Here is a 27508-nt window from a genome sequence, read left to right on the forward strand (position 1 = left end):
ATTTTACTACTTGTTACCGCAACGCAATGATGTAAAGCCAAATTTAAGCTGCCATTGGCCCAAAAAGTGCGCAAGTCCAGGCAATTTGTAATGTCTGCATGGATCTGTGTTAGCCTTCTAATTGATAACTGTAGCTCCCCTTGGATTCTAGTACCAGGTTGTACATATGGCCCTCAATTTCTTTTACAATTTGCATATTGGGCCCCCCTCCCTCCCCCCCCCCCTTTGTAACGCCTTTTATTTTGACTGTCTAAATCTTGACATGGAGGAAAGTTGAAGCCCTCTCTCCAGCCTTCAGCCTAGGATCTAAGCGATCTCCATAGGGAAACAGAGTTTAAATAAAGACTAACATAAGTATTTGTACCCACCTCAAGACAGCAGGACACATGGTCAGTGCTGTCACATGGGAGAAAGGGTATTTATGTGTACACTTCTATCTGAAAGTACCAAGAGTTTTATCTTGGCTATGATAAAGGCTAACAGCCGAAACGCGTAAGCCGATTTGTATTTCCTGTACTCCACCTGCAATAAATACTAAAATTTTTGAAAGAACGAGTTGCTTCCTTTTTCCTCCTTTTCTCATGTTGTTTGGGTGCTGGGAACACACCACAAGCTAGTGCACCGTTTGCTTGCCTTCTCAGAGAATTGGCCTGGGCACTGCCCGACTTTCCATCTTTCTTAACATTTGGGGGTTGAGTGAGGAACGAAGGAAGGTGAATGTGTCAAGTAGGTGACCCATTGCTTTGCCTTGCAAGGTTAACTTTAAGCTAATGTATATATCAAAATTCACATTCAAATTTTGACATAATGTACAACTAACAGCACTTTTTTTTGCTGCAATAAATGTGTTTTTTTTTTTCTTTTATATTGTAGTACGTGTTTTTATGTAGACTACTCACACATTTATATATAAAATATATATATATTATACACTATGTGTTTGTCAAAAAACAGATTGCTTCCTAGTAAATGATCTTTTATTGGAGTTTTTACATTTTCTGTAAAAAAAAAATGGAACTCCATACTGTAGATATAAAGATCCAGTTCAGCCAAAATGACCGACCTACGGCCATCAGATGGCTCTAAATTAAAAAAAAAAAAAAATGCATACACACACTTGTTTTTCTTAAATCCCATTGGGAAATTATGCAAATCTAACAACTGTTTTGAAACACATGGGCATCTTAAAGAGCATTAGTGCCAACTAGGCCTTTGTTATAATAGAAGAGACTTGCTTGTGAAGGATTTATATTTACCCGTATTTATTTTGTCTGAGCTTGGCACTTCATCACCCTATTAATTTCACAGTTTTTGTCTTGTTAACTTGCCTAACCTCACAATGCACACACCGAAGATAGAAAATGTGTGAGGTCAGACAGCTCAGCAATTGTCAGGCTTCAGGTGTCCTCTGACCTTCTAATTGCCTCAGCAATTGCAGCTTTCATATTTGTATTTTGAGTAATGCAACTCCTGAATGTACCATACTACAGTCCATCCAGTAAGGTTTAGTCTCTTATTTTTGGGAGGAATCTACATCTCGCCCTGTGATCATAATTGCCCTTGATTACAATGTTTAAGAACAATGGGTACTGTTGAAAAAAACATCCATCCAACTCTTCTTTTTGAGTGCTCAGCATGACGAGCAAAGTATTGTTTTCAATAAATAGGCTTTTTGTCCAGTGGGCAAGCCACTTAATCATTTAGATGATTCTTCATGTTTGACAATGGCTAATTCATATTTCCTTTCTGATCAGGGTGTTGGTAGTGAAACTAATCTACAGCAATGTCTTAAATGAAAATCAATCCTGTCCCTAGTAGGAAAAAGTTGAGCTCAGTTTTTGCTTTATTTCATTTTGATGTATGGCATTTTGTAGGATAGCAAGATTGAAATTTGATGTAGTGATTCTGTAATTTCCCTACTTAGGGCTGTGAGATTAACTGCTGCTTTCTGATTCCAAATGCTCGAGCAGCGTGGAATTTTATCAAAGCATTAAATAAACAGTTATAAATATTTATATCTACTGACTAGAAGAGGCATTCTGCAAAGTGCAGAATCCAGATAATGTCTACAGAGAATGAAAACCAAAAGACCAAAAGAGTAAGAATGATAAGTTCTCCTTTGCCTAAGCCTTCGTCAGGAAAACATTAGCAGGAAACTCATTTCTTCAAGATTAAAATAACAAGGCCTACAGTGTGCATTGTATGAAAGCGAAAATACCTTACCAATGTAAATCTCCGGAATCGATTTTATGCCTTCATTTATGAGCTGTACAATAGGAAAAAAATGTATCTGTGTTATAAAGAATATTTTGTGTTGAAGAAAACCACTGAACTGAGGATTGTTCTAATGAAATCTGGGCAGGTTTACTGTCAGATGTAATAAAGATGAATAAAGCCAATGTATTATTAGGTAGTCTGCACCATTTTCAAGTGCACCTGTCACTTTTGCACAGCAGCAAATTTATACATACAGTATCTCACATTTTTGTCAATATTTTATTACAATCTTTTCATGTGACAACACTGAAGAAATTACACTTTGCTACAATGTTAAAGTAATGGGTGTACATCTTGTATAACAGTGTAAATTTGCTGTCCCCTCAAAATAACTCAACACACAGCCATTAAAGGAGTTGTAACGGCAGAAGGTTTTTTATCTTGATGCATTCTATACATTAAGATAAAAAAACTTTCTGTGTGTAGCAGCCTCCCCAGCACCCCCCCCCCCCCCCCATTTACCTACCTGACCTCCTTCTCTCTCCAGCAATGTCCACAATGCCCTCAGCCATGCAGTACACTCCTCATGATTGGCTGAGACAGAGCAGCGGCGCTATTGGCTCCCGCAGCTGTCAATAAAAGTCAGTCAGCCAATCATGGGAGAGAGGGGGCGGGGCCAGGTTGGGGCTCTGTGTCTGAATGTGCTCTGACTCGGCTTGGGTGACAACCTGTAACAAGCTGCTGGCTGAGGGACACTCAAAGTAGGGACTAGGAGCAGCAAAGAGGGACCTGAGAAAAGGTGGATCTGGGCTGCTCTGTGCAAAACCAACTGCACAGAGGAGGAAGTATAACATAAGATATATATATAATATCATTTTTTATTTTCATTTTTATTATATGAGGTGCCATGTTGAACTTCAAGTGACCAGTATGAGAGCGTGACAGCGATAACACCAAATTTAACACACCTGCTCCCCATTTACACCTGAGACCTTGTAACACATATGCCCCGTACACACGGTCGGACTTTGTTCGGACATTCCGACAACAAAATCCTAGGATTTTTTCCGACGGATGTTGGCTCAAACTTGTCTTGCATACACACGGTCACACAAAGTTGTCGGAAAATCCGATCGTTCTAAACGTGGTGACGTAAAACACGTACGTCGGGACTATAAACGGGGCAGTGGCCAATAGCTTTCATTTCTTTATTTATTCTGAGCATGTGTGGTACTTTGTCCGTCGGATTTGTGTACACACGATCGGAATTTCCGACAACGGATTTTGTTGTTGGAAAATTTTATATCCTGCTCTCAAACTTTGTGTGTCGGAAAATCCGATGGAAAATGTGTGATGGAGCCTACACACGGTCGGAATTTCCGACAACAAGGTCCTATCACACATTTTCCGTCGGAAAATCCGCCCGTGTGTACGGGGCATAACACTGCAGAGATCGGGGAAATGTCACTGTGCCTGTGATTGGTTTTGCACGCTGTCAGCTTCCTAGTGGCTCTGGCACATCGACTTTTGAACACGCCCAGCCACACACCCCCTAACAATGAGCGCGGCGCTCGGGGATTTGTTCAGCTAAAGAAAATAGATGTATTCACAGAAAAAAAAAACATAACACGGCCGAGCTTGGGGGCCACAGATGGATATATATGTAAATTCCAAGTGGGGGCCACATCAAACCGGAACACTGTTCCTGTCATTCAATGAGAGGCACTGGTGGATTAGGCCGGCTGAAGGAAAGATTATCATTTAAAAAAAATAACAGAAAACACCTGAGCTCATCCTTACAGTGAGAGGTGCTTGGGGATTGGTCAGAGGCTAAAGAAGATATATATATATATATATATATTTAGATCTATAGATATATAGATAGATATATAGATATATATCTATAGATCTATATATATATATATATATATATATAGATAGATATATAGATATATCTATATAGATATATATTTTTTTTTTTTTTTTTACATGACACGCCTGAGCTCATCGTTGACCTGAGAAGAGAAGATATATATATTATAAATCATCATATATTGTCATCAGTGTTACGAAATGAATAGTATTCCGTTTGCAATAAATTTTGCATAAAATATTTAATTTGCATTTAATTTTAATGGTTCAGAAAAAGTCAGGCAAAATGGTTGGCCCTCACGCATGTTCACTTCATGAAATCTGGCCCTCTTTGAAAAAAGTTTGGACACCCCTGATCTAACACCTACAAGATTATAATGTTGCTATTTATATAATACTTTGGCTGTGTTGCTAACTACATGTGAATATATTTAGCCTTAAAAATTACTGCTGATCTTTGTAAACATAAATGCAAACATACATTATCTGTGTAAAGTGCTGAGCAGGCCTTCTATTCATCATCTCTAGCCAGATGGTACTTAAAATCTGCTTTGAACTAATAATGCATTTTTAATTAGTATGATTTAGTCTGCTGAGTCCATCATATGGTTGACCCATTCTGTACATATCAGAATTCATAATTGTTTGATATTTTGGTGTTTAGAGAATTGATTTTGAATTCCTTGTCTTATATTACCTCTGTTGGTGATCTGCATTACCTACCATTACCATTACAGACTTTGTAATCTCTTCAAGCTGTGAATTGACACTGGACACTTTGTCCTGAAAAAAAATATCCAAATTTCTATGCTTACTGGGGCGTAATTACCTTCATGCTAAAAATATATTATATTGCATTTTTTTTAACTGCTTACTATGTGTTAGGTATCCATACATGTCAAGGTCATTCACTGAATGATCTACAGTGAGGGATTTAACCATTCTTATACTTATTCTATGACAGGTTGATGCAATTTGCTGGTCACAAGTCAGAGGATCAGTAGTGATGCAAACATTAGTTTGCAAATTTAGGTGTTTATAGTTGACCTTTCTGCTCATTGGTTTTTACTGTACTTTGTTTGTTTAGCAAATGGAACACATTCTAGTTTGTCCCCCATTGGATGGGCACTTTCATTCTTAAGAAATTTTAATTTATTTTACAAGCCTGTTTAATACCAAATGTTTTAGTCTAAATATAACAGTAATAAAGGTGCAGTGCCTAATATAGCAACAACAAATTAAATAATCAAGCAAATAATAAATTAAGACCTCCACTATAAAAACATGATAGTGAAAATTACACACAAAAAATGCATTATTAAACTAAGTCCAGAAATGTCCATATATTGCTTCTACCATCCAAAAAAGGGGACAGCGTGTGCAAATGAGGGTAAGGCTGCACTTCCCAAGCTCACCAGTGCTCTCTTACGCCCAGCTGCACATGGTGTCCCCTTTTTTTGGATGTTGGAAGCAATATACGGACATTCCTGGAGGTAAAGCACTTCTTCGTTTTTATTTATGCGTTATTTGTGTGTGATTTTCACTTTAATGTTTTTATGCATTTGGTTTAAAGTAAACCTTTTAATTATTTACCTATTTAATTTGTTGTTGCTATATTAAGGCGCTGCACCCTAATTACTGTTGTATTTAGTTTTAGGTTTTTTTTTTGCATGCTTGCCTATTGCTAGCATCCTTCTATTTATTTTTATTGTTTTAGCGCTGACTTATTACACTTCTCTTTAAACATTTTAGTCTATTTATTGTAGATAAACTGACAACTGTAAGCTGTTATTTTTACATGTATTACATTTTTATTAATATATACTGTATATTGCTTTAACATGTTGCAAGGCTGTAGACAATATCGGTATGTAACATTTGTGTCAGTCCCTGCCCTCAAACTGCTACAGTTTACAATACATTCAACAATTACAGGTATATAAAAATTAACATTAAGGCCACAGTGTGGAAAGCTTCTTGCTACTGGTATGTTTTTGGATTGTGCAAGAAATACATAAAAGGAAACATGTAGAAATCCTGCAAATATTGTCCACATTGTGAACTCATGACTGCAAGTCAAGAACACCCAACCACCTAACCCATGCAGTTTCAGAGAACCACCCTGTCTTATGTTAGAAAGTTGAATAATGAAAATTTAAATAGAATACCTTTTCTAGTACTTTGGGAATTAAAACATTAGAGATTATTTATTACAGTTTTAATAAGAGTAATAGAAACTTCCCACTCAAATGATGGAGGCACAAACTCTGTTAACCAATCAGAAGAGAGAGGGGTCAGGGCCGAACCGCAGGTCCGTGTCTGAATGGATACCTGAGAAGAGGAAGATCCAGGCTGCCCTGTGCAAAACCACTGCACAGGGCAAGTAAGTATAACATGTTTGTTATTTTAATAGAAAAAAAAAGAGACTTTACAATCACACCTAATTTAAAAAAAACGCTTTAATGCTTGAGACATTTCCATGCATTTTGATGCATTTCCCAAAGCAAACCTGGAGATCAAAATGGTTTCTCCAACACCACACAAGACCCAATGTAAAGCCTGCCAGGGTGAATTCTGAAAAGATTTAAGGAGGACCTAAACTATGGAAGCTGTTCCCAAAAAAAGCACTGTGAACTACCAGTATTGCCTGTGTCACCCTGCAAATTACATTTACCCCATTACTGACTTGAATGAAGAAGGAACAGAAAGGTGCTTGTCTTCAGGTCCTCAGATACAAATTCCCCTCCAGCAAAGAGAACACTGAGCAACACCGTTGTGACTGCATCAAATCTCTCTCCAAATCTAGTGAAACTAGCAATCAGAGGCAGCACTGTTTTACATGATCTCACTTTGCAAATAGACAGCTTTGAGGCTCAAGGCATAGGAGTGTCTAGGCACACAAGTGTATAGCTACTTTAGGAGGACAAAGGATTTGTTTTTGTTTTTTTGTATTTGTTTTTTTTTTTCAGGGTACGGTCTGGACATAGTTAACGTTTCTAAGTTGCCATATAACTTGGCATACCATAGCAAATATTTATAGGTCTGCTTTAATTTGTTTTAATTGTACTTATTTGTATAGTTTAGACCCTATTTTGCAGCACTTTACAGCTAACACTGAGCTGTTCGCATCAATTTCTGTTCCTAGTTTACAGTGCAATGTTCCCACTTTATTCACACATACAGGCACCCAATTACTAGGGCAGATTCAGCCATACAAGTATGTTTATTGACTGTGGGGAAGAAAGTGGAGCACCAGGAGTTGAACCAGTGTGTGTGTGTGTGTGTGTGTGTGTGTGTGTGTGTGTGTGTGTGTATATGTATGTATGTATGTATGTGTATATATATATATATATATATTATATATGTATGTGTATATATATATATATATATATATATATATATATATATATATATATATATATAATGCACACACACACACACATACATACTGTATTTATTGGTGTATAACCCATACCTTTCTACCCTAAAAATCGGGTGCAAATAGTGTGTGCGTGTTATACGCCAATACTTCAATTTTAGCTGCCTCGGAGGGGACAGGGAGGGGGGCGGGACGAACGCTGTCAGATTACATACAGTGAGAATCTCTTTACTTGGTGGCCTCTGTAATAAGAAGTCCTGTCTCCTGGGCCGCCATTGGACCACTGTTCTGTCTATCATAGGAGATTCTCACCTTATATAATCTGACAGCGCTCATCCCACCCCATTCCTGTCCATTTTAGGCTGCAGATGGGCATCGATCAGGCTGTTGAGGCTGCTGCATTGAAGGCAGTGGTGAGGCTGATGTATTGATGTGGACTGATGAGGCTGCTTTGATGGCACTTGTGAGGCTGCAGATGGGCATTGATCAGGCTGTGGCAATGGTGAGGCACTGACCCTTATTTTGCTTCAAAGTTCCTTATTTAAAATTTAAGTTTTTTTTTTTTTCCCTGAAACTTCCCTCTTAAAATGAATGTGCGTGTTATACGCCGATAAATATGGTGTGTGTATGTATGTATGTATGTGTGTGTGTGTATATATATATATATATATATATATATATATATATATATATATATATATATATATATATATATATATATATATATATATATATATAATATAATTTTTTTTTTTTTTTAATCAGCAATGTTCAGTATTCTTAGTAGATTGCATATGTACTCAGTTGCCTATATCATGGTGGAAACATTTTAGCAGAACACTGCTTTGATCTTGGTTAACTTGTCTTGTAGGTTCAAAGTTGAGGAGACAGTCAATCTGAAGGATGTGCTGACAAGACTTGGCATCGTAGAGATATTTGGAAGAAAAGCTGATCTGTCTGCAATATCCGGTATGATACCGCTGTGGTATTTGTAACTACCATTTTCCTGCTCATTTTGTTGTCACTATACTCTATAGCTTGCATTTATCTTTATTATTTATTATTTGACACAGCGCATTAATAATGTACTGAGTAATATCCACACAGGTCTTATTTGTTCTGTATGCTTCAGAATAAACCAAAAGAAAATTGTTCTTTTGCATGTGTGCAAGTTACAAAATATGCAGTGTGTAAGAGTAACTGCTTTAACTTATCTAGGCTTCATTATGCAATCATTGTCGAGAAGTAATTCCCCTCAAAGTGTTAAAAGGGACCATTAATATTTTGAACTGCTGTACAAAGAATTGCAGTTATCACTTTATTAAAATTGCTCAAATTCAGAAAGAAAAATGTATACTATTTTTGAAGGCTGAAGCTGAGTGTTTTCTTTACTGCCCAGTAGTTAGTATTAAACTAGTCTGTCCTGGCCACATAAAGCCCCAATTAAGGTTGCAGAGAAAAAAAATGTATTTTAATTGAGGATGCATAAAAACTTTGTTGGTGAGGGAGTTTGAGCGCTGCAGCAGGGCTGCTGCTCATACACACATAGTAGCAATTCTTCTCTAATGTCTGGAGATAAGGATATTGGATTGGCGCTGAAGCTCTATATATATAAGCTTGCAAAACATTACAGGTCTCCTGCAAACTGTCAGTGTGATCCATCTGGCTGTACTTCATACAGGCAGGCAGTTTTGCACTGACAGGAAGAATCCATGAACTACTACAGCGCTCAACAGTGACATGTCATTGAGAGCTACAAGCCGACAGCCGCATTCACTCACAGAACACTGTGGAGCCCCGCACGGCCACACTCTTTTAGATTGTGGCAGTAAATGGGGGGAGAAGATCCCCCACACACTGCCAAAACTGGGGACCAGAGGGGTGCGCGGGCAGGTACATTTGTTATTATAACAAAATGGCTGCCAATGCACCAAATGTCCAGCAAATCAGACATGTTGCAATATTCCTAATGCAACTCGCTGCAGTGCACTATGGTGCATTGCCTTCATGCTTCAAATCGAATGGCAACACAAACACATGTAATGTGCATTACATAAATAGGCCTTCAGCCTGTGATGACAAAATGCATATGTAGTGGTTCCCTGCTGTGAATGTCGCATGTCAGAAGGCTCATTCGTTTTGGGGATATATAGAATGCTGCAGAGTTATGCAAATATCAGGATTTTTTCTTTTTCTCTTGAAGCACAATGCCTCCCATCCTGAGGTTCCCTATTGAACCTTCAGAGCCTGTGTTGACGGGCTTCAGGATTATGTCAATGACATCAGTTTGATATAATTTTAAAATGCTTCGGAGATCATTAAAAATTAACAAGTGACAGGTGCATTGACTTTCTTCTGACCTGCATTTTACCTGCTTCAAGCATGTTTTGCATTTCCTTAACCTTGTAGAGAAATTAGAAAACCTGTTTGATATGTACAAAAATCTGTTGACATAAAACCTTAAAGTGGAACTATAGTCTGCAGTATTTACATCTGCTCCAGCAGCCCGATGTCTGTGGGTTCCTCCACTAGAGCCAGCAGCTTTTCCTTGGCTTGCTCTAAGTGACAATCTTTAGCAGTTGTGATTGGCCGGCATGGGAAGATGCAAATACTGTAAATGCGCAGATGTTCGGTCATCCTGGCATACAGGCACCATGGCGAGAATGTAAACTAATCTGCATATGCACAGCTCAGTTTACATTGTAGTGAAGACTACAAGCAGGCAGATGTTTGTTTTATTGCAGAAGAGACAGTGGGGGAGAGTAACTAAAACTGGTGCACTCAGATTCTGATGGAGCTGTGCATTGTAGCAAATCAGCTTCTAAATTCAGCTTGTTCAATCAAGCTTTAGCAATAAAACATGGAAGCTGATTGGTTTCTATGCAGAGTTGCACCAGATTTTGTACTTTCCAGTATTAGTAAATAACCTCCCAGTGTGTGTCTCTTTTGCATTAAGTTTGTCTGCTTAAATTTTTTTATTTATACTTCAGTTTCAATTTAATGCAAGAAGCAGCATCCTTGAAAAGTGTTTGTAAACCCTAAAAAATTGATACTGTTCCCTAAAGCATGTTATACAGCACAGTGCCTGTTCTGTGTAATTTTTTTTGCCCCCTGTAACATATAAAATACCTGATCCTGCCTGGTTCTGCCCCCCCCCCCCGGTAAACTGACCACAGTTTATCATGGCTGCTGAGCTCTGACACCGTGGTCAGTTTACGTGCCTCCATCATCCGCAGCCCTCCTCTGTCCTCCCCCCCCCCGCCTGTCACCTGGTGACAGTGCCACTCTGCTCCCCTTCCCTTCCTGCTGCAAAAAAAAAAAACTATGATATGATCATACATAGAGAATATGCAACTAGTGCATTAGGAGCCGCCCTGGTGGGTATTGCCAACAGACAACAAATTGTTGGCAATACCCACCGTATGTATCTAAATAAAGTGGCACACAGTTGCCTTTTATATACTTCTGTACCTTTTATACTTCTTTCTGCCTTAAAAGTCCAAGGGAGTGGCTCCTAATGCACTAGTTGCATGTTCTCTATGTTTATATTATAGGATGCCGGCAGTCCCACACTTTCTATTCCCCAGCAATCTTTTCTTTATGATATGATCATACAATTCCCTCTGTTAAATAAGGATATGTGCCCCAATGCATGTGTGTTTTATAAACGAAAAATGTTGATTTCTACCTTATTTTACAGTGCCTCCCGGTGCTCACGTGACAGCTCGCCTCTCTCCTCTTCCCAGCTGACGTCAGCGGGAGTTCTCAGTCCCTCCTGGTGTAGCTGTCTGCCAAGCAGAGGAGAGAGGTGAGCAGTCACGTGATGGCTGTCTCTGGATCTGCTAACTATTTTGCCATGCACTGAAAGAAAATGTCTGTGCGTTTTTTTTTTTTTCATTACTATGATTTGCCCAGGTTTACTTTACATTTTCTTTTCATGGGTGAAACTTATTTTGCTAATCTACTCCAAAAATGTAATCTATGTTTTGGACATTCACGCTTTCCATTTTTGTTTAATACATACCTGAACAAGCGCAAAGTAACCAGAAAGCTAACCCATTTTAGCTGTATGCTTATTTCCAGAACACAAGGACCTTTACGTGGACAAAGCTGTTCACAAGTCTTATTTGGAGGTTAATGAAGAGGGAGCTGAAGCTGCTGCTACCTCTGGTACAGTATTGCATGGTTGTTTTTCAGTGTAGTGATGGCTATCCAATTCAAGTTCTATTCTAAAAATCTGCTTTAGAAAATTGTTCACTCACAGCTGTCCAGCTACATTTTTCGGTACAGTATATACTCGAGTATAAGCCGAGTTTTTCAGCACATTTTTTTGTGCTACAAATGCCCCCCTCGGTTTATACTTGAGTCAAGCACTTTTCTGCAGCAGGGAATGACATTTTGCGAACCGACTTTGGGGCCCCATATCTCGGGGCCACTTGGTGCTAGGAACCCCACATTTGGTGTGCAAACTCAGTGCACTACAACATATTCAAAGCTGGGGTTTCTAGTACTAAGTGGCCCCAAGATACGGGGCCCCAAATTCGGTTCAGAAAATGTCATTCTCTGCTGCAGAAAAGTGCTTGACATTTTCCAAACCGACTTTGGGGCCCTGTATCTCAGGGCCACTTGATGCTAGGAACCCCAGCTTTGGATAAGTTTTAGTGCTAGTTCCACTGGGTTTGCACACCAAATGAGGAGTTCCTAGCACCAAGTGGCCCCACAGTCAGTCAACTGTGTCCATCTGCAACAATGTCATTTTGGGACCCTTTGGGTCCAGAGACCCCAAATTTTGGCTGCAGCTAGGAGGCATCTAGGAACCCTTAACTACCGAGTTTGAAGTTTGTGGACCTATGGCTGCAAATGGGCACAGTGAGGCATGCAAATGGGCACAGTGAGGCTGCAAATGGGCATTGTTGACCCTCTTTTCCACTTGCAGTACAGTAGCTGCACATTTCTCACCCTAGACTTATACTCGAGTCAATACGGTTTCCCAGTTTTTTGTGGTAAAATTAGGTGCCTCGGCTTATATTCGGATCAGTTTATACTCGAGTATATAAGGTAAGTCTATTAGGTTCACTGGACCTGGAGACCAGCAGTGCCCTGAATGTTTTCTGTATTTGAATGGCTCTTGCCAATTCATGTAGCTATGGACAGTGAGTTATAGAAAACTTCTCCTGTTACCTGCATTAAAGACAAACAACCTTCTTTTGTTACTGCAGTAAAATCCGACAAGCTTAATAGTGAGCATGGGAAATGCAGTGAGTCTTTCGGGTTCAAATTGTTTAACAATCACTGTCTAATGGATAACTTGTTTTGGTAAATTTAGGCTTTTTTATTTTTATTGGGCAATTATGAATCTAATGTACATACTTCATCTTGGTATGTGATGGCAAGTACTCTTTGTCTTGGTAAAGTGCGTATAAAGAATGGACTCTTCTGTATTTAATGTATCCCAAGATGATTAAAGCTCACAGTGGGAGACTTCTCATTTATTTAAAATGCTGATTTAATTGGCATTTTTAAAAGATTGTCAATTAAGTGTTTGTTCCCGCTGCTTGAGTTAGGTAGAAATTACATTAGTTTTGCATTACTGCATATACAGTGAACCTTACTATTTAGAACATACAAAAAGACGAACCCAAACATGTTTAAAAGGCAACACTATTTTAAAGCTGACATTTGCATTTTCCTTGGATATGTTAATTTGAATCTTATGCTGGCTACATTTCTGCCAGTGACTCCGGTAGTGAAATCTTCCCAGTAGAATAGCCAGTTATTCCCAAGTACTGTAAAGCTTAAAAAACTAAGAGGCAGGCTCCATATTCCTGTAAATCACAGGGAGTCCAACACTGAAAGGTGACACCATTTATAGTCTTGTGGGAAAGGGCCTTGACACAAACTTATGGCAAAATCTTGCTACTGGTCTCTGTGAGGCGTAAGAAGCTGGCAGGTTTTCTATATCATTAGGTTAGGTGACATGGTTGATTCTGATAAAATAGAGTTATACTGTGCTTACAGGAGATCGAACACTAGCAAACAATGCTGTTTGTCAGCAAGGTATACAGCAACTGCTCCCACTCACATCAAGCTCCAGTTTTTTACTAGTGTCTAAGAGAATGAAGGTTGTGCAAAACCTTTTCCACAAGATGATTTCCATTTCTAAGATCCCCTTGTTCTGCTATCAAGATCCTTTAGTTTTTGGGATTGGTTGATCCTCAATGTAGTGTTGGATGCCGTACCTGGACATTGCCCTAGAGCACTGGGCTGTGCTGTCTCCATGGTACCTGGTGTACTGTGTGAGTTAGCTGTAGAGTGTTTTAAAGGTCCAGGGCCATGGTAAAACCTTATCCCTTAAGACTCTTTAGAGACTATGCTCGTTAGAGGGGGTGAAAACTGTCTGGATCCAGCTTGGCACTTTCCAGCTTCTAACATTTTGGGGGGAGAAGGGCGTCTTCTGGACTACTGCCACGGCAATTTGAGGGTCTTGCTTTTTAAGGGAGACTAATGCATGCTTGGTACTATTGCTCCAGTTGCATCCCCATGGAAGTTAACACTGGAGCTCAGGTGGCAACACTTTATGTTTGCAGGAGCAAGGCATTACATCATTTTTGGATTTGGTGTTCAGTGTCAACTCTTCTGAGTCTGTGCAGGCCATTTTGAAATCTGCACTCAGCAACTGCTCTGTTGAGCTTGCTTGCACCTCTCTTGTGTCGCTTCACTATGCATATGTGTGCCACATCCTACATGTGCACACACTCTCAGCCCTTATTCCGATGAACTGACTTTTTTTCATAATTTTCTAGGGTTCCCAGAAGGGACAGCCTGCCCCTTGCTCCCCTATAGCTAAGTGGCTTAGACAGCTCATCATTCAAGCCTAAAGGGTTGAGCACAAGGTTTCACCTATCAAACTTTGTTCCATTAAATCATTGAGTGTCTCTTGGACCTTTCAGAATTAGGCATGTGCATCTCAGAATTGCATCTGATCTTCTGTTCATCGCTAAATTGTACCAGATGAATGCTTAGGCCTTTTCTGACGCCCACTTCCTCAAGCAGCTATTTAAGTTGGAAGCTTCCCCAATTGTACTCCGTTTTGGAGGGCTTGTTAGCATTTTGCTTGCTGTGTTGCCTGCCCCTCCGATGGACTGCTTTTGGCCAACCTTTTATATCAGATTTAATCCTGTGTCCACTAATGAACAATAAAGAAACAGGATTTTTGTCCTTACCATAAAATCCTTTTCATGGAGTTCATTTGAGGACACAGGTCCAACCAATCTGTTCTTTGATCCACTCCTACTACTACTTTTTCAGAAATCTGCAGCTTGATGGAAGTGGGAGCATTATACAGTATATGGCTGTCTAACAGCATTGTTTGCTGGTGTCCAGTCTCATGTAGGCAGCAGTATACTCCTGCTTGTATCAGAATAAACCCTGTGTCCCCTTATAAACTCCAAGAAGATGATTTTACTGCAAATTCCTTACAACCTACTAGTACCCTTTTCATAGTGAATACATGTTATACTGTATATACCCTTCCAGAGTGAATACATGTTATACTGTGTATATAGTCAGTGTTATTTAAAATACACCAGTCTTTATAGTTACATAGAAACGTAGAAAAGTGACGATAGAAAAAAGACAGAGTAGTCCATCGAGTCTGCCCGTTTTTTCCTTTTTATATATATATTTTTTTTTCTGTACTTTTTTTTGTCTGAGTATAGATCTTTGTTTATCCTGAGCATGTTTGAAGCCATTTACTGTTGACTGACTCACTACCTCTGCTGGAAGTTTATTCCAAGCATCAACTAACCTTTCAGTAAAATAATAATTTCTAAGATTTGTTTTGAACTTTCCTCCAGTTAGTTTGAGGTCATGTCTCTGTGTTCTTGATTTTGGTTTCTTATTGAAAAAACTGCCCTCCTGATCTTTATTCACCCCCTTGATGTATTTATTCATGTCTTCCCTTACCCTTCTTTCCTCCAGACTGTATATATGTTTTATCCCCCACACCTTTCACCATTTTTGTTACCAATCTCTGAACTTGTTCTATCTTATCATTATGTTTTTGTAAGTTCAGTCTCCAGAACTGGACACAGTTCCTCCTGCTGGTGATCCCTCCAGTGATGCATCCTAGAATTCTATTTGCTTTTCCCACTGCCTGTTCTCACTGCTCATTTTGCAATCATCTGAAACAAGTAACCACAAACTTTTTTCCTCTGTAGTGCTGGCCAACACTGTACCCCCAATGTTGTACTCTCTCAAAGAATTATTTTTCACTAGGTGCATTATTAGAAACCTTGAGCTGCAGTTTCCACTGACTTCCACTGTTTTCTTGACCAATCTTCCAGCAATGCCAAATCATATTCACAAAAATAGAGTTAAACTACTTACCTTGCTAACGCAAGATGGACACCTCCCAGATGCCGATCAGTAGTAGTGTCTTTACAATGACTGATGCAGGACACCCTTAGGATCACCTTTCTAAAGCTGGCCATAGATGAGTTAGTTTTGATATTGCGGTATTAGGGATCCAGACAACTAGCTTTGTCAGGAGGTCAGCAATGGCACCCTTTTTGTATTCCTTTTTTTTTCAGTTTTCTTTAAATGTCACTAAGCATTTTATTTATGATAGCTCTGAAACAGAACCCAAAGGGCTGCAACAGATGATATATGCAGTGACTCTGAAATGAAGAAAGTGTCATATGAAGATTCACTAATGTGGCATAATGTAGGTTTAAAGCCTTCTGTTGTGTTTATAGGAATAATTGCCAGTAGCAGAATGGCAGTGCTGTACCCCCAGGTTATTTTTGACCATCCATTCTTCTTCGTGATTAGAAACCGCAAAACTGGTGAGTTGTATCCTAACCTTCATGTGACCTTGTACTGTGCTTCCCTATAGTGTGTGTAGTGCTGCCAAATGCAATGCACTCTTTACTGTTCCCATTGCATGATGTGGAGTTTTCTACATTTAAAGGCACCTCCTAGGTGTAAAAAAAAAAAAAAAAAAGACTGAATTACTTTGTAGCTTATATTTAACTCTATTGGGCTTATTCGATGGTGAAGTTCGAAGAACTGTGATGATATATAAAAAAGTGAAAGTTAAAGATGAGTCAGTCTAGAATATCTTGCTTATCTTATTCTCCAGTATATGCATGTTTTGTCTGCACCGATTCCCACGAATAATGAATGGTGTAATTATTCAGATCAGTTATCATAAGCATATTAAGGTGAAGCAAAAAAAGTCTTAATTGACTCAAACTAAGATTTATACATTTACTATTACATTTTAACAGTAACGGTAGCAACCAGTCGTTTTTAGTTTGGAGTCAGGTCAGGGCCAACTGGATTTGGAATACCCATGTTGTGCTAGGAAATGTTTTAACTCTTAGGCCTCATTTACATGGGCATGCACCTGCAATTATATGCAGTAATATTCCCTTTTAGGACAATTCTAAATGCATGTAAAAGCATGTAATTATTTAGTTAGTATTATTCACACTGCATTTACCTGTTTTGAGATGCATTCATAGTCAGACGACACTGGTCAGGAAAAATTCAACAGGCTGATTGTCTATTGATCTAATAAAACCAGCCTGGCCATACATGGATCGCAATTTGTCCAGTCCCTGCTAAACTGGACGAATTTCCATCCCTGTATGGCTGGCTTTAGTTTTGTGCATCAGTAATGTGAATCCAGGCCAGCATGATGATACACCATAGGCGATGTAACCATGACAGTGTGGGCTGACAGTAAATAGAATGGAGTAAAACTGGGTGTCACTTACTCTAGATATTCAACACCAGTTTGACGGGTGGGGAGTCTTAAAGTGATATTAAAGGCTTGGCTTTAGAAACACTTTTAACCACTTACAGACCGGTAGATTTTCCTGCTTAATGACCAGGCCTTTTTTTGCTATTCGGCACTGCGTCGCTTTAAATGACAATTGCGCAGTCGTGCCGGTGTACCCAAACAAAACTGACTCCTTTTTTTTCCCACAAATAGAGCTTTCCTTTCTTTTGATGGTATTTGAGCACCTCTGCGTCTTTTTTTTTCTTTTTTTGCGCTATAAACAAAAAAAGAGCGACAACTTTGAAAACAAAATTTTTAACTTTTTGCTATAGTAAATATCCCCAAAAATGTTTTTAAAAAACACATTTCTTTATCAGTTTAGTCCAATATATATTCTTCTACATTGGATAGCTGATACACAAGTTCCGCGCTCCTGAACTAAATGTGTCACCACTGCACTCATGAACACAATACTACCCCCTAAAGCTGCCAACTTAAATCTAAATACATAAATCAATAAAGTGTTTAAAAGAAAAAACAGTGGCGCTGTATGAATGAATCCGTGACAGAAAATCAAAAACGAAATAAAACAATACATACATTTGGTATCTAATTACGAATTAAGAGAAAAATCTCCATGTGTGAAAGTGTCCAGAGATGAATCAAGCACAAAGTCCATGCATAGTGATAAAGTTCATATGCAAAGTGAAAAATCTTCTTAAATTAGAGCAATATAAACATATCTTCCACCACACCAAATGTGATCATGTTCCACTACCCATTGAAATCACACTCACCAGACGAATATGCCTTGCATTCTCATGCTCGGCACATAAGCTGTTTAGAAACCCCCAGGGTTTAATTAGACTTCAGCTCTTCAGCAGCATTCAATAAGGGAGGAAAATCCCAACCGTGGACATGAAAAAATAGAAGCTGTTGGAGGACATCCTGCAAATGAACACCTACAATACACAATGCAATACATTTCTTCTAAACACTTTATTGATATTCTTCTACATATTTTTTGTAAAAAAAATCGCAATCAGCGTATATTGATTGGTATGCGCAAAAGTTATAGCATCTACAAATTATGGGAAAGATTTATGGCATTATTATTACTATTATTATTATTGTTGTTGTTGTTTGTACTAGTAATAGCAGTGATCTGCGATTTTTAGTGGTAGGTACTGCGACATTGCGGCGGATAGATCGGACGCTTTTGACACATTTTTGGGACCATTGACATTTATACAGTGATCAGTGCCATAAAAAAGCACCGATTACTGTGTAAATGTCACTGATAGGGAAGGGGTTAACACTAGGGGCGATCAAGGGGTTAAATGTGTTCCCTCATGAGGGTTTCTTACTGGGGGGGGGGACTGACTGGGGGAGAGGACATATCGCTGTTCCTACTTACTACGATCTGTCTCCTCTCCTCTGACAGAACAGAGATTTGTGTGTTTACACACACAAATCCTCATTCTGGCTCTCATGCCCACCAGCCACACGCATCGAGTCCCCCACCGTGCAGGCTTCGGCTGCCCTTAAAGGGGACAGCGTACCCATACATTGTTTTGCGGGAACATGCCACTTTGCCGATGCATATCGACGTGAGCTGGTCAGCAAGTGCTTAAGTAAACGGCGTCAGCAAAGAAGTGGATACTGCAGCAAAAGCTACATTTTTTTTTTTTTTTTTTTTTTTCTACTTACAACTATTGAGCAATTTATTTTTAATTATTTAAAAGTAGGTTGGATTTTAAAGAAAAAAAAAAAAAGATGCAGATTACAAATGGCGATAAATAGGGTGATGAAAACTGTACAAAAAAACTTGTAATCTATCAACACGCAGGCGGAACGCATTAAAGAAGGTTCCTTTTAAATGTTGAATAAAGCAATGTTTATCTGCCTACTCAATAAAACTTAAACATGAAGGGAAGCTGTCCCTGCTGGGAGAACACAGTTATTGCTAGCGGCTAGCAATAAGCTCATGTAAAATCCGCTGCTTGTACCCAAGTTGAGCGATCAATTGATCAACTTTGGTACAGACAGCCTGTCCATACATGGTTCGATTTACATCCAGTTCCAGCTGAACTAGCCGAGATTTGAACAGTCTTTGGACTGCTTTATTCCCAAAAAGAAGCCATTCATTTCTTACATAATGTGCTACAAAATCATTACCACATATGTTCATAGCCATACAGCCTCATATTTGTATTTATAAGTTAATGTATGTGCAGTAAGATTTAAACCCTCTTTATGTTACACATCATTATGGTTCACATCATCCCCAGCACAAGCAAACACTTAATTAGATGTTTGTGAAATGTTTTACCTGCCAAATGATTTGAAATTTTGTTTAGTCTGCTCATCCAGATAGCAAAGCCTAACACTGTTTTTCTAGACAGCAGGTAATCAGTGCCCTGATTATCAGTGCAGCCCCACCAGTGCTGCCATTCTGTACCCATCAGTGCTGCCCGTCAGTGCAGCCTCATCGGCACACATCAGTGGTGGAGAGAAATTACTTATTTACAAAATTTTATAACAGAAACTAAGAAACAGTTTGTTTAGCAAAAAATTTAAAACCCAGGGGTGATTAAATACCACCAAACGAAAGGTCTATCTGTCTCAAAAAAAAAGATAAATTCTTATGGGTACTAAGTTGCATGACCGCACAGTTGTTTATTCACAGTGCGACAGCACTGAAAGCTGAAAATTGGCCTGGGCAGGAAGGCGGTGAAAGTGCCCTGTATTGAAGTGGTTAAAAAAAATCACAACTTCAAATAGGAGTGCCTACAGGAGGAGAGGTGAAGAACACACACACACAGCAGAAGGGACTGATCCGAAACATTATTACTGTCACCCTTATCGTAGATATGGTAGTATTGTATCCACGAATACTGCAAGGTGATATATAGACATTAAAAAGATTAGGTAGACGTTTGTTAGGAGGTAGAATTGCATTTTCCAAAAAATAACAGCTGCAGGATCAGTTGAAGGAGAGCAGCTAAATGGTATTTAAGGCACCAATGGACAAAAGGGCTGGCTGCACATAAATTGCATTATTGGTAGGCAGTGGTCATCATAACTGCTTGGGGGGAAAAAAAGCACTTTTTCATTTTTGATTGGAGTTTCTTGTTTAATATTGCCAGCACATCTGTTCTCCTATGTAGCGCCTCATACATTGTCCCTAGGGCACTTTTGTTTCGTTTTGCCTACTTCATCCCATCCACACGCCAAGTGAACATGCAATCCTGTTATATAACGTCCTTTCCTGAAGCAGTTTTGCATGTTTATCACCACTTCCCAGCTTCTGCTTGACACATTTTAACAAATTAAAATAAGGCATGTCCTACAAATCCATTGTAATCTGTTTTTGCTTCTATTTTAGGCTGTGTCTTGTTTATGGGAAGAGTCATGCATCCAGAGGCATTGAATTCTGGAGGCCACGATTCTGAAGAGCTTTAGTACTTTGTGTACACATTCGGGAAATAATATATAAGCACATTGTTTCCTAATAATATCATTGATGTTTGTTGTATAATTTGTTCTTTCTTTTATTTCATGTTTAAACTTTTCAGGATTTTGTGTTTTACACGGTAAGTGAACTACGAGTGGGGCTTCCGTTATTTTTGAAATTGAGAACCAGGAGATCTGCTAGATTTGTTTTACAGGCTGTCCGATGCGGTAATCCAGTTGTAGGACCTTGGCATTACTATTTCTGATAGTCTGTGTGCTCATTTATAACCTTTAGCACAAACAAAAATGTGGGTCTTGGCAGCCCATCAGATTGCAGGAGAGGTTTTATTTTTCTAGTGTAGCTGAGAAAATGAAAGATTAATTGCCATGAGCAAAACAATTTCTTGTTTCTTTGCAAAAGTTTGTATTAAAAGAATGGTTGAGTCTGAGACATTTCAGTTGCAGATTCCTGTTTGAAACCACTGAAATGGTCCTGAGGATACATAAGTACGTGGAAGCCCTTCATATAGGCATATCGCCTACAGTGTTACATTTAATGTGTTCTGTGGATCTTGTAACTGCCTGCCAAATAAAGTTGTATACATGTGAAAATATATTTTTAATTTGGAGCATAAGTGTATGATATCTGATTTATTATATGTCAAAGTCGGGGGTCAAGTGAGTGCAATATTTGTTGTGTGTTGTTGTGCTATAAAGTTGGTGTTTTGGAAATATTAAGATTGTTGTATTTTCATTATTTCATTACATGTTGACCACTTAAACCTTGCCTTTCAAGTGGAGAAAAAACAGATATTTTAACAATTTGGGGAAGGGTTAAAACTCCTGTCCAGTGATTTTTTTTTTTTTATTATTAATAATGTTTATTGCCATTTAAAATAACAGGAACACAGATCCGTAATGCAGTACATGCAAGGCAACAGTGTAGGACCTCTTGAACATTTACAGATGGTTAAAGTAACAGAAGCGCTAATACATTCGGGTGTTCATAGTTGCATACAGAATACATAACCAATATACCCCAAACACAATAAATTCAGTGAAGAATTGCCTCTATTGTCAGACACTGCAACTGGGAGAGTCAGACCGAGCCCATTGTAGGGATAGTGCTGCACTAGACAACTTTAAGGCACCATAAAGAGAGGGTATCCTACTATAAGTGGGCCATCCAAGAACATTATGGCTCTGGGAGAGAAACAAACAGGTTGGAGCAGAGAGAAAGCAGATGGATGGGTAAGAAAAAACAGAGGAGGAGGAGCAGGGGAAATAGAGAGGGAGAGGGAAAAAAAGAAAGGGGATGGGAGGGCTCGCAACCCAGGATCCACCAGGCACCCAACACAGCCCAGCCAGCAGTGTGTTGTCATGGAAATGGCCAAAGTTTGGAAGATGCAGAAAAGTCAATCCATGTGAATTATAGTTGTACAAATTGAGAATAGCTATTATGTAGACTGGCATTTAATTTCTCCATCCATAATAGAATTCAGTTCCTCAACCCATCCCTTGATGGAGGGGTCAGTAGTGAATTTTCAATGTCTAGGGATGGGTGCACAGGCTGCAACAATGGGAAGCGGAAGATACTCTTTTTAAGGTGGGCAATAGACCCAGGCATGACGGAAAGTCGAGCCCTCTTTAGGAGTTTCCGGCCATGAACGACCCATGATTAGATGGCTTAACTTAAAACTGAAGGTTCAAAAGGGCCTAAGAGGGGAGCAGGACCCCTGTCCAATGTGTTGTATCTTCTAATTATTTATTTATTTTGCTGTATGTTCCCTAGGACAAAAACGGGACATAAGCATAAAGCTCTCACAAGAAATCTCTCTGAGACAGTTGTCACCAGAACAAGTATCCCTTCCCATTGAAAGATTTTCTCACCTCCAGTTCCTGTGACAACTCTAAAAGTTGAAATCGGAAATCACTTCTGCTCCTGTAACAATGGTGACCAAGAAAAACAGACAGGGTGAATAGAGACCACACTCTCTCCAAAACTAAAAACCGAAGAAAAAAATGGTTTTGGCTTCACATACACTTTGGTCTAATTAGAATGATTTGTGAGACCAAATTTTACTTATCCAAGAAAATCTGCTACGTGTCATGGCATTGTTCCTCTAGGTACCAGAATAACATTTTGGGCACCGCACATTTGCCAAAGACATCTTCTAAAGTCTCTACTTGGAAGACTACACAGCTGTACTTGTACTATAAACCGTAAAATCTGCTGAGACTTTCATATTTTACCTACACATCCCCAAGTTGTGTTTTAGTTATACTTACACACATAGATGTGTTGTTTATTTGCAATGGTTTTAAACCACAGTAAACCAGCACAAAATGTAATAATCATGTGAAATAAGAGTCCATGATACTGTAAAACACAGTAAACCAGCACAAAATGTAATAATCTTGTGAAATAAGAGTCCATGATACTGTACATTTGAGATCAAAAATACTGAACATTAACCACTTGCTGTCTGGTGCATTTTAAAAATGTTCACACAAATTCAAATCCGTATGAAACCCAAATGTTATATATATTTTTAAAGCATAGATCCTGCAAAATGGTGACTATTTTACATTTTTTATGTCACACAATTTTAGCACAAAATCTCAGGGAAAAAAAAACAATAAAATTAATTTTAGTCCATACAAACACAATGCAATGCCAAATTTTTAGTAAAATATATAAGATGATGTTGCCTTGAGTAAATTGATACCAAACATGTCACAATTGCATGCTTCCAAGGAATGGAAACAAACTAAGGTACCTAGAATGTTTCATAGGTGACTCTTTAATGCCTTTACAGGTTATCAGTGTAGGGGTAATCATGAAGGATGGCACTAGAATTATTTCCCTCACTCTAATGCCCCGTACACACAATCAGACTTTCCGATGGAAAATGTCCGATCGGAGCGTGTTGTCGGAAATTCCGACCGTGTGTGGGCTCCATCGGACATTTTCCATCGGATTTTCCGACACACAAAGTTGGAGAGCAGGAGATAAAATTTTCCGACAACAAAATCCGTTGTCGGAAATTCTGATCGTGTGTACACAAATCCGACGGACAAAGTGCCACGCATGCTCAGAATAAATAAAGAGATGAAAGCTATTGGCCACTGCCCCGTTTATAGTCCCGACGTACGTGTTTTACGTCACCGCATTCAGAACGATCGGATTTTCCGACAACTTTGTGTGACCATGTGTATGCAAGACAAGTTTGAGCCAACATCCGTCGGAAAAAATCCTAGGATTTTGTTGTCGGAATGTCCGAACAAAGTCCGACCGTGTGTACGGGGCATAACACTCAAAGGGATACCTTATGCTGGCAATACATGGATTGAAATGTGTCCGGTTCAGCAGGGCCTGGCCAAATTTCAATCCATGTATGGGCAGGCTGATTGTAACTCGATCCATCAATCTACTTGGGATTAAGCTATTTGCTGAGAGGCATGTTGAGTCCATGGAATATTTTAATTTTTGACACAAGTTGCGCGAAAGTGACAATTTTTTTTTTTTGCACAAAGTTGTCACTAAATGATATATTGCTCAAACATGCCATGGGCATATGTGGAATTACACCCCAAAATACATTCTGCTGCTTCTCCTGAGTACGGGGATATCACATGTTTAGGACTTTTTGGGAGTCTAGCCGCGTACAGGGCCCCGAAAACCAAGCACCGCCTTCAGGATTTCTTAGGGCGTAAAGTTGTGATTTCACTCCTCACTACCTATCACAGTTTTGAAGGCCATAAAATGCCCAGATGGCACAAAAACCCCCCAAATGACCCCATTTTGGAAAGTAGACACCCCAAGCTATTTGCTGAGAGGCATGTTGAGTCCATGGAATATTTTATATTGTGACACAAGTTGCAGGAAAGTGACAATTGTTTTTTTTTTGTTTTGTTTTTTTTGCGCAAAGTTGTCACTATATGGGCATATGTGGAATTACACCCCAAAATACATTCTGCTGCTTCTCCTGAGTATGGGGATACCACATGTGTGGGACTTTTTGGGAGCCTAGCTTCATACGGGGCCCCGAAATCCAATCACCGCCTTCAGGATTTCTAAGGGCGTAAATTTTTGATTTAACTCCTCACTACCTATCACAGTTTCGAAGGCCGTAAAATGCCAAGATAGCACAAAACCCCCCAAAATGACCCCATTTTGGAAAGTAGACACCCCAAGCTATTTGCTGAGAAGCATGGTGAGTATTTTGCAGCTCTCATTTGTTTTTGAAAATGAAGAAAGACAAGAAAAATGTATTTAATTTTTTCTTTTTTCAATTTTCAAAAGTTTGTGACAAAAAGTGAGGATTGCAAAATACTCACTATACCTATCAGCAAATAGCTTGGGGTGTCTATTTTCCAAAATGGGGTCATTTGGGGGGGGGGGGTTTGTGCCATCTGGGCATTCCATGGCCTCCGAAACTGTGATAGGCAGTGAAGAGTGAAATCAAAAATTTACGCCCTTAGAAAGCCTGAAGGCGGTGCTTGGTTTTCGGGGTCCCGTACGTGGCTAGGCTCCCAAAAAGTCTCACATGTGGTATCCCCGTACTCGGGAGAAGCAACAGAATTTATTTTGGGGTGTTATTTCACATATTTCCATGGCATGTTTGAGCAATATATCATTTAATGACAACTTTGTGCAAAAAAAAAAAAAAATTTCTTTTTCCCGCAACTTGTGTCACAATATAAAATATTCCATGGACTCGACATGCCTCTCAGCAAATAGCTTGGGGTGTCTACTTTCCAAAATGGGGTCATTTGGGGGGGGGTTGAACTGTCCTGGCATTTTATGCACAACATTTAGAAGCTTATGTCACACATCACCCACTCTTCTAACCACTTGAAGACAAAGCCCTTTCTGACACTTTTTGTTTACATAAAAAAATTATTTTTTTTTGCAAGAAAATTACTTTGAACCCCCAAACATTATATATTTTTTTAAAGCAAATGCCCTACAGATTAAAATGGTGGGTGTTTAATTTTTTTTTTTCACACAGTATTTGCGCAGCGATTTTTCAAACGCATTTTTTGGGAATAAAACACACTTTTTTAAATTTTAATGCACTAAAACACACTATATTGCCCAAATGTTTGATGAAATAATAAAAAAGATGATCTTAGGCCGAGTACATGGATACCAAACATGACATGCTTTAAAATTGCGCACAAACGTGCAGTGGCGACAAACTAAATACATATTTAAAAGCCTTTACAGGTTACTACTTTAGATTTACAGAGGAGGTCTAATGCTAAAATTACTATCCTCGATCTGACCTTCGCGGTGATACCTCACATGCATGGTGCAATTGCTGTTTACATTTGACGACAGACCAACGCTTGCGTTTGCCTTTGCACGAGAGCAGGGGGGGACAGGGGTGCTGCTTTTTTTTTTTTTTTTTTCTTTATTATTTGCTTTTTAATCTTATTTTTAAACTGTTCCTTTCATTTTTATTTTTTTTAATCATTTTTATTGTTATCTCAGGGAATGTAAATATCCCCTATGATGGCAATAGGTAGTGACAGGTACGCTTTTTTGAAAAAATTGGGGTCTATTAGACCCTAGATCTCTCCTCTGCCCTCAAAGCATCTGACCACACCAAGATTGGTGTGATAAAATGCTTTCCCAATTTCCCAATGGCGCTGTTTACATCCGGCGAAATCTAAGTCATGAAATGCTCGTAGCTTCTGGTTTCTTAGGCCATAGAGATGTTTGGAGCCATTCTGGTCTCTGATCAGCTCTATGGTCAGCTGGCTGAATCACCGGCTGCATTTTCAGGTTCCCTGTTGGGACAGGAGAGCCAGAGAAGAACATGGAAGACGGTGGGGGGGCATTCCCTCGTTGTAAAAGCAGTCTAGAGGCTAATTAGCCGCTAGGATTGCTTTAACATGAAAGCCGACCGCTGGCTGAAAAGAATGATACCAAGATGATACCTAAACCTGCAGGCATCATTCTGGTATAACTACTCAAAATCCAGCAACATACCAGTACGTTGCTGGTCCTTGTTGGGCATATATTGTAAACTTTTTTTTCATGCAGCCTGAGGGCTGATCGAAAAAAAGAGATTGATCGGTGGGTATGCCCACCATTAGAATACCTCCCTTCATCCACCCACTTCTAATGATGGGCATACATGCACCGCTTTTATATGCCGAAGCATGGGGGCATCCTCCCGCAAAAGGCAGGAGCAAATCGTTTCTCCACCCACTGCTGCCCCCACGCTTCGGCATATATGCTGAAGTATGTAACTGTGGTGGTGAAATCATCTCCGACAGCGCTGGAGTCACGGCTTTATGTATCGTGGGAGCAAACGCTGTTGCTGTCAAGATAAATAAATCCGCGCTGCAACTGAATGGCGTACCTGCTAAGCAAATGATGGTTAACAAAAAAAACAAAGTAACATTACAGTATAACAGTAATACTTACCATACCTGCAAAGCAAATACAAAAAAAAAACAGTAAAAAATAAAACATTTAACGCAACCTGTGCCTACCTAAAATATATATATATATATATGCCGAAGCATGGGGGCATCCTCCCGCAAAAGGCAGAAGCAAATCGCTCCTCCACCCACTGCTGCCTACACGCTTCGGCATATTTGCTGAAGTATGTAACTGTGGTGGTGAAATCACCTCCGACAGCGCTGGAGTCACGGCTTTATGTATCGTGGGAGCAAACGCTGTTGTTATCAAGATAAGTAAATCCGCTCTGCATCTGAATGGCGTACCTAAAAACAAAAAAGTGGTTAACAATAAAAAAACAAAGTATAAAAAAATTGCA

The 27508-nt window shown here is 39.2% G+C and overlaps 1 protein-coding gene across 2 annotated transcripts in view; it reads left to right on the forward strand.

Moving 5' to 3' along the window:
• The window catches only part of SERPINI1 (serpin family I member 1), an 86953-nt gene extending 65504 nt beyond the window's left edge, over positions 1-21449 (forward strand). Inside the window, exons 6-9 of one of the 2 annotated variants that reach the window (XM_073626149.1) lie at positions 8340-8437; positions 11552-11638; positions 16225-16314; positions 20644-21449. In XM_073626149.1, the coding sequence (XP_073482250.1) occupies positions 8340-8437; positions 11552-11638; positions 16225-16314; positions 20644-20720 (352 nt within the window). In that variant the 3' untranslated portion in view covers positions 20721-21449. The remainder of the gene's footprint in view (positions 1-8339; positions 8438-11551; positions 11639-16224; positions 16315-20643) is intronic. The other variant, XM_073626150.1, reaches the window with a different exon arrangement.
• The last annotated feature ends 6059 nt before the right edge of the window (positions 21450-27508 follow it).

Source organism: Aquarana catesbeiana, linkage group LG04, assembly GCF_042186555.1.
Source record: "Aquarana catesbeiana isolate 2022-GZ linkage group LG04, ASM4218655v1, whole genome shotgun sequence".
In the NCBI taxonomy this organism is placed as follows: domain Eukaryota; kingdom Metazoa; phylum Chordata; class Amphibia; order Anura; family Ranidae; genus Aquarana; species Aquarana catesbeiana.